General features: G+C 38.2%; 1 protein-coding gene across 1 annotated transcript in view; it reads right to left on the bottom strand.

The window, feature by feature from the left end:
• The window catches only part of LOC146607956 (uncharacterized), a 50,725-nt gene extending 37,928 nt beyond the window's left edge, over positions 1 to 12,797 (bottom strand). The window contains exons 1-5 of the mRNA XM_085348632.1: positions 12,742 to 12,797; positions 10,988 to 12,611; positions 2,889 to 3,149; positions 2,067 to 2,507; positions 684 to 1,127 (exon numbers count right to left, since the gene is read on the bottom strand). Coding sequence (XP_085204758.1) covers positions 684 to 1,127; positions 2,067 to 2,507; positions 2,889 to 3,149; positions 10,988 to 12,611; positions 12,742 to 12,763 — 2,792 coding nt within the window. The 5' untranslated portion in view covers positions 12,764 to 12,797. The remainder of the gene's footprint in view (positions 1 to 683; positions 1,128 to 2,066; positions 2,508 to 2,888; positions 3,150 to 10,987; positions 12,612 to 12,741) is intronic.
• Between the last annotated feature and the right edge of the window lie 4,323 nt (positions 12,798 to 17,120).

Raw genomic sequence — 17,120 nt, 5'->3', positions numbered from 1 at the left:
TATGAGGTCATTGAAAATTAGTTCGGATTTATGTTCTTCACAGAAAATAAGCCAAAGCCAATGAATTTCAGGTTGAAAAAATAATTAATTGTTTAATTTTTCTTTTGAGAAAAACTGAAAACGGGTCTCACAGACCCGAACACCATACAAGGGTTAAAGCATGGAGAGGGGCTGAGGCTGCTCATCTGGTGAGCCTGGTTAAGGAAAGAGATGAGTTGGGGCTGGAGGTGCCAAATTCCACCATTCCAATTTCGCTGCATTGTGACAACCATCCCACACAGGCACAGGGAGCAGATGTTACTGCATTGCAACAACGTTTTGCAGCTGTGTTATCCCCCCTTCCTGGCTATCACGACGCTCATGAAGCACCATTTTGCACCAGCATTAAAAGTCATCTGAGATTTATAGAAAATATGAAACTTCATAGCAACAAACAGCTGAACAAGTCAGTGAAACACAGTGGTGTACTGAGCACGTTTCCCTCTGAAATATGACAGAGTCTGAATACATTTACAATATGATCCATGTAGATAAAGTCACAAATATGATGCTGATGACAAACAAATAGCACAAGACAAAATCATCACTTTACCATTTATGGAGCTTCAAATATTTCCATCACTTCTTTTACAGCACATCTTTTCTTACAGATATTTGACTCATGTGAAGAAGATTTCATTTACCTGAGCTGTGAGATATAAGGCAGGCACTGCAGGAAACTCCTAATTTTACTCTTTTTATGAGTGTACTGTGTCAGCTCCACTTGTTTCTTCTCTGGTTGGAGTTTCAGCACTTCCAGGAGGCTGGAGGTCTTTCTCTCTGAGAGGTTTATGGACCAGACTGTAGGAGCTGACTGGAGAACTGACTGTAATGATGGAAGGACACTCAAGCCTGTTTTAGTCTTACAGTCCTTCAAATGGGAGTACAGATCCAGCAGGAAGTCTGATTGATATTTCTTCATATCGTCATTCATGTATGCATCATCAAAAGGGAATGTTTGATATGTGCACACTGATGATAACAGCTCCAGTATCTTCTCTCCTGTCTGCTGTTCTCTCTCTGCTGCTGCACAGAACAGATTTACAAAGAACCTGATTTTTTCTTTGTGTGACCACCAAGCATCAACACTGGAACGATAAGAAGGAAACATTTAATGATGATTAGATCTAAGGTGCAGAAATACAACCACACACTCACTATAGAGCTGCTACCATCATCAACATCATGCTCAGTATAGTTCAACAAAGTCTGGAGATAAAGTGCAGCTTCATGTAACTCATTCATTTACTGAGTTACTCACTGAAGGACTCATTGAGTTTGCTTTCATGTTGTTTCCATGGCGATGATTGATTCAGGTTTCTGGCTGTATCACTGCAGCATAGAGATGGTTCACAGCTGCTTTGATTTTGAAGCTGCTCTCATTTTCAAAAAGCCACAAACAGTTTGAACCTTGACTTTAAACACTTGATGTCACGTTGTTGTTGTTTTAAGAGCAGCTTTAAACAGGACTGACTTGTCAGCACTGAGCTACGTTCTTCTTCTTCACATCATTTCTTGATTCTGCTGCAGGTCAAACATGCAAGTTTCCATCAAACATGTGTGCACTCCAACACTCTCCTCTCTGCTGCATGAGCTCAGTCACATGCTCACCTTCATTCACACAACTTACATCAGCTTATTGAATTTAACATGAAATCAATTCATTTCTTCACCTATCAAATCTAAATCAAATTCAACCTTTCTGATGAGAAACTTCTTTACTTTAGATCCTGTTTCATCTGAGATTTATAGAAAATATGAAACTTCACAGCAACAAACAGCTGAACAGGTCAGTGAAACACAGTAGTGTACTGAGCACGTTTCCCTCTGAAATATGACAGAGTCTGAATACATTTACAATATGATCCATGTAGATAAAGTCACAAATATGATGCTGATGACAAACAAATAGCACAAGACAAAATCACCACTTTACAATTTATGGAGCTTCAAATATTTCCATCACTTCTTTTACAGCACATCTTTTCTTACAGATATTTGACTCATGTGAAGAAAATTTCATTTACCTGAGCTGTGAGATATAAGGCAGACACTGCAGGAAACTCCTAATTTTACTCTTTTTATGAGTGTACTGTGTCAGCTCCACTTGTTTCTTCTCTGGTTGGAGTTTCAGCACTTCCAGGAGGATGGAGGTATTTCTCTCTGAGAGGTTTATGGACCAGACAGCAGGAGCTGAAAAAACTGACTGTAATGATGGAAGGACACTCAAGCCTGTTTTAGTCTCATAGTCCTTCATATGGGAGCACAGATCCAACAGGAAGTCTGGTTGATATTTCTTCATATCGTCATTCATGTATGCATCATCAAAAGGGAATGTTTGATATGTGCACACTGATGATAACAGCTCCAGTATCTTCTCTCCTGTCTGCTGTTCTCTCTCTGCTGCTGCACAGAACAGATTCACAAAGAACCTCATTCTGTCTTCATCTGATGTCTTTGTATCAACACTGGAACAATAACAGGGAAAAATTCAGTGATGAACACATCTTCCATCAGAGCAGCTGAACACTGTTTTACACTCTTACAACACAAACACTCATCCTGCTCTAACACATCTTCTACATCTGCAGGTGGACACACAAAGTGATGAAGACTATTGCCTGAAATTTTCATCTGCTGCTCACTATAGAGCTGCTACCATCATCATCATGCTCAATGTTTTGTTCCCTCTGCTGCTCTATTGATGAGATTCATCAAGAGATCAGAAAAATCTTTAAAGTCAGAGTTTTAATTCAATGTAATAATTTCTGAATGACACATTCGAAGTTAAAGACAGATGAAATATAGATGTGGGCATAAGTAGATTAATATGCATATAAGCAGTATACCTGAGTGAGTGGATGTTGGGTAAAAACTGTAAGAGAAACTCGCTGACAGATTGGTCAACGGAACTTCTGTGATCCCAGTGGAGGCAGACTTTAACCTTCTCTGCACTTTTCTGCAGGACTTTTCCAGCACGGTCATAGAGTTGTGACTGACTGTTTACTGAAAGGTGCAGCTGGTTCTCAGCAAAGCAAAGTAAGCTGATGTAATCCACCTCCACCTCGCTGAGAAGACAAATGGTCCAAAGCTGCCATGATAACTGGAAACTGGAAATTTATTGGAGAGCTTCATATTAATTGACAAGTAATGAGAAGTTAACAACCATCAAGTCTCTTGATGGTTGTTAACAACTGTTTTAAAAGAAATTGTTTTAAAACAAAAAAAGCCAAGAAAATAAGAGTCCACAAAATAGGTAAGTATGTTTGTTATTGCCTAAACTGAATTAAAATGTTTGCTTTTTTCATTCTAGTTTCCACATCTCAACACCGAGACTCAACTGCAAGAGTCTGCATAGACAACTCAGATTCACCACAAGTGTGCTGTTAACATGTACAGGCAGGGGTGTCCAAATCCAGGCCTCGAGGGCTGGTGTCCTGCAAGTTTTACATGTGCCCTTGATCCAACACAGCTGATTTTAATGGCTAATTTCCTCCTCAACATGTCTTTAAGTTCTCCAGGCCTGGTAATGAATGAATCATTTGATTCAGGTGTGTTGACCCAGGGTGATATCTAAAACCTGCAGGATACTGGCCCTTGAGGCCTGAAGTTGGACTCCCCTAGGGTACAGACTAATGCACAGAACTTTAGTTTGTACTTTGTAATTTTTGCTTACCCTTAGTTTGACCACTGACTTAAAAATCTGCAATCTTGTGTTATGATCCTTGGTCTTTTTTTTTCTTTTTCTTTTTTTTTTAGGCACACTAACATATTTAATGTATCAATAGTTGATTATTTTTTCACAGAGGTTAGAAAATTATTCTTAATATTATTATCCTGATATCACTTCAAAGTTTCCCCCAAGTTCTTATGCTCATCTTAGGCAACCATCTTATAAAAAACTGTTTAAGTTTAATTTTTATTATTTGGGGAACAACGAGACAACTTTTAAAAGAGGAATAGTTTTACAAGTGGAGCTCACTTACTTTTTTCTCCTCCTTATCTTTTCTGTCAATCTTTTCACTAACTCTGCATTTGGATAGGGTCAGTGTCACTACGGGTAGCATGAGGAGATACCTGGAACCTGCAAAGGTTGCACAGATAGTCTAGCCTCTCCAGGATTGCACATCAATATGTGCCATTCCCAAAAGGTTTTCTGTGTCTCCCAGGCGAGTCCCAAGTTCACAGAGAAGATTCCAAGAGTTAGGTAGTTACCTAGGAGAGCTGGACAGGACCCTAGAAGGTCCTTAACCCATCTGCAGGACTGGAATCTGCTCCTTTTTGCAAGGAGAAACAGGATGGAGACTGCTAGTGCCCTAGATAAATAACCTCCACCAGGGCCCTGGAGGGAATGTCTCTGACCAAACAAACAATCAGAAATAGACCTCAGGGCCTGAAATCATCTAGTGGGCCTCACTGCCTGGCACCAAGGACCCAATTGCCATCTGCTACTGGTGCCCTGTTATTTTCAAAGATGGGAGCAGTATCACCCTGAGCACATATGACAAACATGAAGGGGTCTGGAGAAGCTGTGGAGAACATTATGCTGTTTGTAACTTCGTTCAGAATGACCAGTTTGGTGGTGGGTCAGAAATGATCTGCACAACCCTCTACAGGCTAGGCAACTACACCCTGACTACCACAAGGTATCAGGATGAAACTCCTGAACCTGGGTCCTGGGCTCCTCCTTCTGTACGACAATGTCCAGTTTCATGTGGCAAAAGCATGCAGGTAGATCCTGGAGGATGAAGAAATTGATACTATTGACTGGCCCCTGACTTGTTCGACCTAAATCTAATAGAACATCACTGAGACATTATGCTTTGGGGCATCCAGCGTCACCAGATAAGAGTTTGACCATCACTTTGTTTTGTCAACATCAGCTCAAGTGTGAAGCAAGGTGGTAGCACTATGATGATTGCTAATGGTTTAAGTTTTAAAAAAGGCATCATGAATGTGTGAATTTATTACATTTTACATTTTAAATGAAAATCTCAGATACACATATGTCTTTTATATGGAGAGTGATGCAAAGTATTTGTACTTTGGAAGTTCTGACAAAAATGAAGAAAATACTAAAGGCATTAGAATGACAATGGCAAAAAAAGAAGCATGGAGACCTTCAGACAGCAAGTTAATTTAAGTAGATTTTATGTGACCTTTAGCTTATATTCATAAAATTAAGGACTGATTTTAGCTGGTCTACCTCAGAGAATGTTTTCTAGTATTAAAAGCAGAGATGGGCAGTAACGTGTTACTTGTAACTTACTTGTAACGCGTTACTGTAATCCGATTACTTTTTTCAAGTAACGAGTAAAGTAAGGGATTACTATTGCAAAAACGGTAATTAGATTACCGTTACTTTCCTGTAGGAACGCTGCATTACTGCGTTACTAAAACCCTGATTTTTTGCGAGAATGTCTCTGAATTGGACATGTGTGTGCTTAATAGACTGGCAAATTACAGCAGGATTTTCCTATCCTCGGTCAGAAGGCACAGGTGACTTATATGATGAAAGAGAGGGTCCACAGCAATGATAATTAGGGTTCTTTTAATCCAAACATCTCCAGAAGTGAATTCGTGTGAGTATATGTATGTGTGTGTGTGGTTCTGTAAAATAACAGAAATTACAATTAGCAAACAATTAAAGTCAACCAAACTGGTCTAAATAATACAGAAAGGGTTGAACAGAAATGACTAAACACCACCCCCTGGTGGACACAAATGGGCTGCTGCACAGGGATAGACTCCATCTTTACTTTGGGCAGCTCAGTTCACAAGGGTAGCACCATTTTGGTCAAATCAGCGTGAATATACAGTGTCTCGTGGCTACACAAACCGCTGGAAAACTCTATAAAGGCATCACACAATGTAGATAGGCAAGTGTATGATAAGTTACAACCATAGAACAAACAAATACAAGGCACTTACTTATCATTCACGCACACGCACGACACATGTTCAGTACAACAGCCCAGCTAGAACTAAAAATGACAAAAACTGAAATAGTGGAAACTTGTTCGCGGTCTGAGGAGCTCAGCATTTAGTACTTTTTTTTTTCTTCTTTTTCTCACGTGGTGAGTGATATTCTGTCTATAGTTCATGTTGAATGTTAACATTTGTTTTGGTTCTTTAAATGTTAGGGGTTTAAGAGAATCTGTTAAAAGAAAAGCCTTATTTTTGTACTGCAAAGGTAAAAAATCAAACTGTATTTTTCTACAAGAGACTCATTCATCTGATAGTGATGTATCTTTTTGGTCAAACCAATGGGGTAGCAAAATCCTGTTTAGCCATGGCTCAATGAGGTCGGGGGGTGTAGCAATTTTATTCAATAACTTTCCCGGGGATCTTGTAATACAACGAACTGACTTGAATGGTCATTGGTTGATTGCTGTAATGAGAGTTGAAAGTTTGTTTTTCATTTTAGTCAACGTTTATGGATATAACAATGAAAGTCAGAATAAAATTATGTTAGAAGATATAACTTCAAATATTTTTGAACTTAAAGGTCGATACCCTACAGAATACATTTTAATGGGTGGTGATTGGAATATGACTCCTGATGAATGGACTGATAGATGGCCCTCAAGGACAGGTAGACCACAAAAAAAATAACCTAATTATAGAATTTTTGATTAATAACAACTTGACAGATATTTGGAGAGTAAGAAATCCAGAAATTAAGAGCTTTTCCTGGTTTAAACCAAATGGAGCTTGTAAATCTAGAATAGACTATTGGCTAGGAAGTGACATCATTCTTAGCCACACTGTAAAAGTTGCAATGTCAAATGCACCTCTATCTGATCATTGCTTTATTGAACTGTGCTTAGAATCGGAAATTAGACAATCAAATAAAAGAACTTATTGGAAGTTCAATGCCAAACTTTTACAAAATGAAGACTACTGCAACATAGTCAAAAAAATTATAAAAGATATTATGGCTGATCATCTAATTGTAGGATATATCAATAAATGGGAATTCATTAAATTCAAAATTAGAGAATTTAGTATTCAATTCAGTAAAAACATAAGTCAAAAGCAAAGAGAATATGAATGTAAATTATTCCAAGAAATTACTTATTGCTGTAGTAAAGATGATCTAAATACCCAAGAAAGGAGTAAACTTATGGAGTTGCAAACTAAATTAGATCAGCTCTACCTAAATAAAGCAGAAGGAGCTTTTGTGCGTTCACGGGCCAAGTGGATTGAGGAGGGGGAAAGAAATTCTTCATATTTTTTTAATTTAGAAAAGAGCAGACAGAAAAGAAATTTTATATCTTCTCTGTTAATTGATGGCATTGAATGTGACGACCCTAAAATTTTGGAGAATGAAACTTATACATTCTATTCCAATTTATACTCCTCACAGTTCTCCCAAGCAGATTGTGATGTCTTTTTTGATCAAATAGATAATCTGATCCCTAAAATTGATGAATCATTTAAGGAATTATGTGAATCTGACTTCAGAATTGAAGAGTTAGATGCATCTGTTAAGAAAATGGCACTTAATAAATCCCCTGGTCCAGATGGGCTTACAGTTAATTTCTTCCAATTTTTTTGGGAAGACTTACGGGAAATTTTATTCAAAGCTATACTGGCCAGTATTGAAAAGGGAGAATTGATGTCTAGCATGAAACAAGGATTAATTACATTAATTCCTAAACCAAACAAAGATAAACGACAATTGGATAACTTAAGGCCCATAACTTTATTAAATACAGATTATAAAATTTTCTCTAGCTCAGTTGCAACAAGGCTCAAACAAGGGGTTTCAAGTATAATTAGTGAGACACAATCAGGGTTTTTGAAAGACAGGAACATTCATAATAATATCAGATTGGTTTTAGACTTACTGGACTACAATGATCTGATTAGTGATGACAGTTTTATTCTTTTCTTGGACTTTTATAAAGCTTTCGATTCAGTAGAACATCCTTTTATTTTAGAAACACTAACTCGATTTGGATTTGGGGATAAATTTAGGAAGATAATAGATATACTGTATAATGATATAAATAGCTCTGTGTCATTAGGCTATGGCACTGGTAAAAGATTTAGCGTCAAAAGAGGAATTAGGCAAGGGTGTGGAAGCTCTCCGTTGTTGTTCATAATGGTTGTGGAGATGCTCGCAATTCTAATTAAAAACAGCAGCGTTGCCGGAATTGAGATTATGGACAATTCTTTAATAATTAGTCAACTTGCGGATGACACTACTCTTTTCTTAAAAAATGAACATCAGATTCCCCTGGTAAAACAAATAATCACTACATTCTCAAAAGCTTCAGGCTTAAAGTTAAATTTAAATAAATGTGAATTATTGGCATTAAAGGAGTGTAATTCACAATTACTGTACGATATAAAGGTGAAGAAGGAGGTAAAATATTTGGGCATCACAATTTCAAAAGATCACAAAGTCTTAGAAAAAGTAAATATTTTAGATAATGTTGACAAATGTAAGACAATCCTAAATAAGTGGTTACAAAGAGACATCACAATTTTTGGAAGAATATTATTAACCAAAATGGATAGTTTATCTAGATTTATATATCCAGCTTACTCTCTATCAATATCGAATAAAGTTATTAAAACAATTAATAGCTTGAATTTTAATTTTATTTGGAGGAATAAGTGCCATTATATATCTAAAGATGATTTGGTTAAACCATACATTGAAGGCGGTGGAAACGCAATTGATTTTGACATAATGAATGGTGTTTTGAAACTTAAATGGTTAAAATCCTTCCTAAATAATCCACACTCCATTTGGTTTTTTATACCAAGTAAGGTCTTTAACACACTAGGGGGTATCGACTTTCTCCTAAAGTGTGACTTTGAAATTACTAAGCTACCTGCTAAACTCTCTGAATTCCATAAACAGGTCCTTCTTTATTGGAAAATGTTATTTAAACATAATTTCACTCCACATAATAGCCCAATTTGGAACAATAGATATATACTGATGAACAGAAAATCTATTTTTATTCAAGACTGGTTATCAAAAGGTGTTTGGGCAATTGCCCATTTTGTAGATGAGGAAGGACATGTTCTAGGACATCAAGATTTTTGCCAAAAGTTTAATATCCAATGTTCTAAAAGTAAATTTAATCGGGTTATAAAATCCATTCCATTGTCACTTAAAAACATAGTTGTAAATGATATAATATATTCTGACATCTCCCCCAAGTTAAGGCAATTATATATAGATGGTATTCGATTTTGTGATGTTAAATGCAACAATAAGTTTCTTAGATCTTCATTAAGGAGTCTTTATTCTCCAAATTTACTTAGACGTAATTACATATTAAAAGATTTCCAAAGGGAAGAAATTGAAAAAATAAGAACTGATTATATCACCTTCCCTATCCCTCCTAAAGGGAAAGAAGTCCAATTTAAAATCTTGAATAAAATTTACCCGACAAATAGACTCCTTAGTGATAGATTCAAAATAGAAACGGGTAATTGTGTATTTTGTGAAACAGAAGAGGAGGATTTGGACCATCTATTCTTTTTGTGCAATTTTATACAAATATTTTGGTTGGATTTTCATACCTGGCTTTATTCCAGTGGGATTCAAATTACCCCATTTACCTTAAATATGATAATGTTTGGAGTGTTTTTGAAAGAAAAGAAAGCTAATTATGGTGTTAATGTGTTATTAATCTTGTGTAAGTATTTTATACATAAATGTCGCTTTTTTAAGATTAAACCAACACTGGCTCACTGGAAAAACGACCTAAACCTGTTGGTTAAATCTTTGACTTTAGTTAAAAAGAAAAAGGCTGCTTTTTTTGTTTCCTTTGTAGAAGATTTTGATTTAGTGAGTTAATAATCTGTTAATTTATGTGACCCCATCTTTATATTTTATTTTCACTATATATGAAAGTTGCTAATATGTAAGAAATGTTTATTCTCTGAATCTGTAATATATGGTGCATTTTGTTTGTATGTTTATATTACTAATAAAAGAAAAAAAAAACAAAAAAAACAAAAAAACAAAGGATGGGAGGAATGTACCATCTTAGCAGTGGTTAGAGGGGGTCCGTGGAACAGTCTATATACACAAATCACAGGGGTTTTCTACAGTCTCATGACAGTGACGTAAGCAAGTGCGACGTTCGTGACAACAGCTGTGTGCAGATCAACAATGGATAATATATCGAGTGCGGGAGAGAGTATGACCGTGCAGCGTTTAAAGCGTGGAAGTACTGACCTTATTTTAAGTTTGATTCCATAAAAAGTGACAAAAACATTAGCGTCCATCGTGCGTGGGAAGAAAACTTCTTTTTACAGCGAAAAAAACCCCCTAAACTTCCAAGCAAGCACCGAGTGCGCTACGACGTAATGGGAAACTCACAGAGAAACTCGCGGATTCTTCCACTGACTGCTGCGGCACACCTGCACCAGGGACCGCTAGTCTTTGACATTATTTATTTTCTGCTGTGTTTTACTTGCATCTATTTGAAAGAGTGAGTGTAAACAAAAAAATTATTTTACGTGCTGGAATGTGCAGAAAATAGGTTTAATTGTTAAACTAATTTCTTCCAGTCAGAGAATGTTGCATATAATTAAATATTTGCTTGATGCATAAAGTTAAAAGATTAAAACTAATAAAACAAGTTTTAAAAAGAGACTTTTCCATTTGATTACATTTTGTATGATGGATTATGTAGAAAAAGTAGAATTGGGCTGAAAGATCTATCGCTTTATCACCTATTCAGGTTGTAAATCGTGTTTTTAAAAAGTAACTAAGTAACTAAGTAATTAATTACTTTTGAAAAGAAGTAATCAGTAAAGTAACGGGATTACTTTTTTGGGGAAGAAATCAGTTATTAGTTACTGATTACTTTTTTCAAGTAACTTGACCAACACTGATTAAAAGTCAGAAAATGTCAAAAAGTCTACAGATATTTAGATTAAACAAACACGTAAACTATATGTTCTTACTTACCTTTGGAGTTTGCTCAGACATCCTAGTAATGGTCTTATTCCTTGTTTTGATACTTTTGTCTTTTCCAAGTTCAGCTGTATTTTCCTCTCCTTACTCTGGCTGATTATATAGGACACAGCATAGCATTGCTGAGGATCGAGAGTCTCCCCACTCAGATCAAGACAGTAGTCCAGTTTATCCAGAAGATAAACACAGGCTTCAGCAGACTGAGACTCATAGAGACACTGACATAAGAACAGCAAGTCTATTTCACAGTCCTCAGTGTCACTACAATCTACAAAGGTGGTCACCAAGTGTTTGAAGAACCAGCCAGATGTTTCTCTGAGCTGCTGAGAAGGAATCAGACTTTCTAGCAAATCAGTGTTTTTATCATTTAACAGTCCACACAAAAAGGGGACTAAGTGTTTCATGTGTTTGATGTTGTCAGTCAGACACTGTTGGACAACACTTCTGGTCCGTTCTGGATCCTTCAAGACCCACAGTGCTGCAAAAAACTCTTGAACAGTGTAGTGGAGAAAGGCACACAAGGGTTTCTTTGCAGTTGAGCTGACTTGAGATACACTCCTGCTCAAAAAAGCTAAATAAGCACAGCTTTCTAATTTGGGCAGTGATTTCAGGTTCACATTTTTTCCTTCTGTTGCACAAAAAGCAGCCTCAGATAAAGACAGTACTGCATCCCATTTAGTGCTTTCATTTTCAGATGTCTTGCCAACATTTCTCTGAATGCAGAAATGGAGGATATTGAGGTATATTTCTGTAACTGTGCAGGGATGTGGAGAGAACTCTGAGCCCTCAAAACTAAAGCAGGCAACCACCATCAGAGCGTACATGGGGACGTGGCACAGAGAGAATAATTCCAAGTTACACAAAACTTTGTTGAAGTGTTCCTCACTCAGATACTTGGATAAGTATTCTCTGATGCCCTGCTCACTGAAGCCTTTCACTTCCACTCTGAGACAGTCCCAACCTAACAGGAAGTCTGCTGACTCCACCTCTGGTCTGCAGGTGATGATGATCTTTGCTTCAGGTAGAAGAGTCTTCTGTATGAGCTTAAACACCACAGAAGTAGAGGGGATATCTGTAACGCCATCAAAAATGATAGTAACATTGTCAGCATTATTCTTTATGTCCTCTAAGACTTTGTCTTTGCCTTCATCTGGTTCATTGAACACACTGAAGAGAAGATCCTCCAGTTTATGGACCTCTGTGATGTTGGGTGTTTCTCTCATATCAAAGTAGAACATGTAATCTAGATCCTTGTTGTCTTTCTCTGACCATAGTTTCAACATCTGATGGACCACAGCCGTTTTCCCAGTTCCAGGTTTTCCTACCAAAAGGATTTTTCTTTCATACGTTTTCAGCAGTTCACTGGGGGAAGTTTCCTGTTTGTCCTCAGGTATGTAGGCCTTTAGTTTTTTAGTGCGAACCTTCCTGCTTTTTTTTATCTTTGACTTTTTTATTTTGGATGGTGAAGCCTGTCCTTGTGTGTCTAACACAAGTGAAGTGTACGACAAAGATGTCTCCTTGTTGAACAGGACTGCTTTACTTTGGATCCATGATCTTTCTGAAATCTTTTGAGTTTCTGATTTCAGCTTTTGCTGGTATCTGTGGCACGGGCTGGGCCCTGAAAGAAAGGAGAAATTAATTAAAAAGTAATTTAGTGATTTAACTCATGTGTCACTGAACAACACTGCATTTTAAATGAGTGTGATCACATTAAAACATGCCACGGACTTCAGTTTGTTTAAAAATACCTTGTAAATACGTTACATCCATGTTGGTGTCCTCCTTGAAGGAAAAGCAGCTGATCCAGTAGTTCAGGTCAAATTCGTCTTTCAAAGAAGAGTCTGTCTCTGTATTTTCCAGAACAGACTGAGCTTTCTGTGGATCTCTTTATTATGTCAATAATCCTGAGAAACTCATAGCAAGCTGCTTCCCCCTTTTTGATGACAGAGTCCACAGTTCTTCTCCTTTTGTCAAAGTCGCCACCATCTGTCCTTATTTTACTGACTTCTTCCTCTGAGAAAACTCCTCTCTGGTACAGATTCTCCACAATCACAGCAGTGAGCCTCTTTAATGTTCTCACCAGGTTGAGTCTGGCCCTCCTGACAAACTCCACTGCTGACTGAGATGTACAAGCTATGTTTCCTTTATTTCCTGGATTTCAGTAACTTCTGTTGAATAAATAAATAAATATGAATTTAAACAAAATATATTTCACTTCAAAGATTCAGACTATTAAATATAAAGCATGCCAAAAGAAATAGACTTGATCTCCACCCAACACTAATTTATCTTAGATTGACGTCCCACTGATCACATCCTGTGTCAAACAAGCTGGTTTAAGGGGGGGGGGGGGGACTAAAACTGCATTTAAAACAAACACACACACGCACACACACACACACACACACACACACACACACACACACACACACACCTGCTTAATTTTAAATTATTAATTAAGAACGACTGTAGAATTTTCTTTTCCACAGTTTGATGTATTTTGAGTATTTGATGCTTAATTATTGAGCCACAGTTTTATTTTTGATGTTGCTTTTGATCCTAGCACTGCTCGGCTTTGTTTTAAATTGATGTGTCAAGTGTATTTATAATTTATCCTCAGGCTTTGACTTTTTTCTCTGTGTCTATTGATTTTATATTCTTTGTTCATTGCATGTTTTTTTTTTTTGCAAATAAACTTGCAACTCTGGTTTTTAAAGTGCTATGCATTTTCCCATTTTACATCCTCACTACTTACTCAGCACACTGCGAGTCTTAGTAACTTGCGTAGTGTTCTCTTTAAACGATTATTTATTAATTCACTCATTTATTTGTTCTGGACTGTTAACAGCTCAGCCATTCTTCAGCAAGATCTACACTGATGTTGGACACTTACTCCAAATCTATGCCATACATATTTTTTTTTTATGAACCATATTCATCGCAACTCTGTTTTTTAAACCTTTTATGCTTTAAGCTGAATTTATATTAACTCCATTTTACAATCAGCCAGTTAAGAATATCTGGTTTCTTAAAAGATTCAAGATTCTTTATTTGTCACATGCATAGTTATACGAGTACAACACGCAGTGAAATAAAATGTTTCCTGAAATGCTCTTCAACTATGCATAAAGAGGACATTATATACAGTAAGTAGTGAATTATATACATTAAGTTCTGGTTTAGGACTCGGATGGCCTGAGGGTAGAAGCTCCTCTTGAGCCTCCCCGTTTTTGCTCGGATGGTGCAGACGGAATCTTCTGCCTGATTGCAGAAGTTGGAACAGTTTGTTGCTGGGATGGGATGGGTCCTTTAATATCTGAACTGCTCTGGACCAACATCTCCTGGTGTAAATGTCTTGTAGGGATGGGAGAGCATTGCCGCATTGATCACTCTCTGAAGAACTTTTTGGTCCTTAACACAGCTATTCACATACCAGGATGTGATCGTCTGTGTGAGGATGCTCTCCACAGTACCTGCATAGAAAATCCTGTGGATCACTGGAGAGACCCCGAACTTCCTCAGTTGTCAAAGATGGTACAGGCGCTGCCTAGCCTTTTTGGACTGGACCTGAAAGGTAATGGAGAAATGGTAAATGGCCTGTATTTGTATAGCGCTTTACTAGTCCCTAAGGACCCCAAAGCGCTTTACACAGTCATCCACCCATTCACACACACACTGGTGATAGCAAGCTACATTGTAGCCACAGCCACCCTGGGGCGCACTGACAGAGGCGAGGCTGCCGGACACTGGCGCCACCGGGCCCTCTGACCACCACCAGTAGGCAACGGGTGAAGTGTCTTGCCCAAGGACACAACGACCGAGACTGTCCAAGCCGGGGCTCGAACCAGCAACCTTCCGATTACAAGGCGAACTCCCAACTCTTGAGCCACCATCGAGAAGATGAGAGTTCTGTAAGTTAGGTACATGTAAACAGTTGTGCCTGAAACAAGTGACTACAAGGCTTTAGTAAACGAGAAGCAGCTATACTCCCCGTGTGTGGTTCAGTGATTCCATTTTTGTTTTTTGAAGATGCAACATTATTTTGGCGATGAGGACATTTAGGGGGAAGGAAGTGGGCAATCCGACACACACACAAAAAAAGAACAAAGTGATGGGAGTCAGCTACAGATTTCGCTAGCTTTCAATGAATGCAAGAGTTTTCCACTGAAAATAGAAGGCAGTAATTTGAAGCGGAAAATGGCTATAATTGGCATGGTAGTAGCGTTCGATCCAAAGAATCAGACTTGGGATGAGCATATGGAAATACTCAAGCAGTTTTTCACAGCTAACTGGATCAAGCAGAAAAGCAAAGAGCTATATTAATAAGTGTCGTCGGAGCAGCGACCTACAGCTTGATGTGAAATCTTCTCAGCCTGGCCAAGCTGAAAGACAAAACCTTCCAAGAGCTGGTACTTCTGAAGAAAAATCCCTTTGATCCAGAGCCCAGTGAAACTGTGCAAAGGTATAAATTCGACGATCGCTTCCGCAAGCCATATGAAACTGTCATAGAATATGTAGCGGAGCTGCGTCACCTGGCACAAGATTGTAACTGTGGCAACACATGTTGAGAGATAGGATTGTCTGCAGAATTAGGGATGATTGAATTCAGAGTGTCTCTTGGCATAGAGATGCAAATATGCGGCTTTTCAGGGGTCTTGTCTTGACGAAGTTTACCATGCACACAACATCATCCAACACAGGAGCTAGGTCTGCTGGTAAAGTCTTGGTAACGAGCGCCTCATGCTGCAGAAAACAGTACGTAACAATAACATCTGGGTGTACCGCTTTCACTCTGCTAACGAAACCTTTGGTGCACCCAACCACAGTTGCTGCTCCATCAATGCAGACACTCAGTTTTTCCACTTAATTCCTCCTTGTTCAAGATATTCAGGTGTAACCCAAAAACTTTCCTCTCCTGTTGTTTTTTCTGGTAGTACCTTGCAAAATAGAAAGTCTTCTCTGATAGAGTCTCCATCCACAAAACACACATTGGCCAAGAGTTGGAAATGTCCACTTATGTCCGTAGACTCAACAAGTTGCACCGCAAACTTCTCCAAAACCAAACTTTCAATGTCTGCAGACATGTCATCGATACGTCTGGCAATTGTGTTATCTGAGAGCGGGACTCTGGCTATTTCTTTAACTGCATCAGGGTCAAGCATCTCACTCACAATTGCTTTGCAGGTAGGTAGGATTAAAGTCTCTGCTACTGTGTGTCGTTTTTTGGATTTGGCTATAAGTTCAGCTACTAAGTAGCTAGCTTTGAGAGCTCTTTCAGACACCTTTGTGTTTTTTTCTCATTAAAGTTAGCCATTTCTCAGTGTCTTCACGCAGGCGAACAAAATAGTCTGTGTTCTTCTTTTGAAGTGGGGAATGTTTTGTGTGGAGATAACGTTAAAGCTTGCATGGGACCATTACACTGTTTGAGAGCTTTTCCTCACACACCAAACATAACGGAGTCGGTGCAGTCAGATCTCCAGTGAAAGTAAATCGAAACGAAAGATAACTTTTGCTGTATTGCTTCAAGCTGACCGATTTAGCTTTCTTGTGACTACCACTCATACTAGGCTCTTCTGAGTTACAAATTTTGTCCAGGGCCCAGTTCGGAGTTTGCAGGATTTTTTTTCAAATATTTATCCATCTTTGTTGTACGTCTTGCAACTGCCACGTACCACACGCATCACTATTTCTATTGTCTTAACTTAACAAGGTCATATTGTGCTACTCACTGCCACCCACTGGCATGAAAGAGTAATTACTCTACCAGTCACTGCATTGAAAGCACAGATGCCCAACAACAATTTTATTATTTGCAGTGTTATGTGCGTGTGTTGTTTGTTTGTTTCTGAATGAATGTATGGGGGCTCGGCTGTGACTGGTGGACGGAAGGAACGGCTTGATGTAACTGGCTCCCGTTGTGGATGTAATCAATAAAAGGACGACAGAAGAAACTGTGGAAAACTTCCCGTGCACTTCCCTCAGGTCCAGACGGAGCAGCCGCAGCCATAGCTAATTAGTTAAATTCGGGAATGTGTGTGAAGTGTGGAGCAAGTAGGGTGAGCTGCCAATTATTTTGGGAAGCTTTATTTTCTCCTGTGTTGTTAGACCAGGGAGGTCAGACTGTGTC

The sequence above is a fragment of the Diplotaxodon limnothrissa genome, linkage group LG23 (assembly GCF_057381915.1).
Source record: "Diplotaxodon limnothrissa isolate DT_005_m linkage group LG23, D_limnothrissa_male_GT1.1, whole genome shotgun sequence".
Taxonomy (NCBI): domain Eukaryota; kingdom Metazoa; phylum Chordata; class Actinopteri; order Cichliformes; family Cichlidae; genus Diplotaxodon; species Diplotaxodon limnothrissa.
This window is presented reverse-complemented; position numbering and strand designations above follow the sequence as displayed.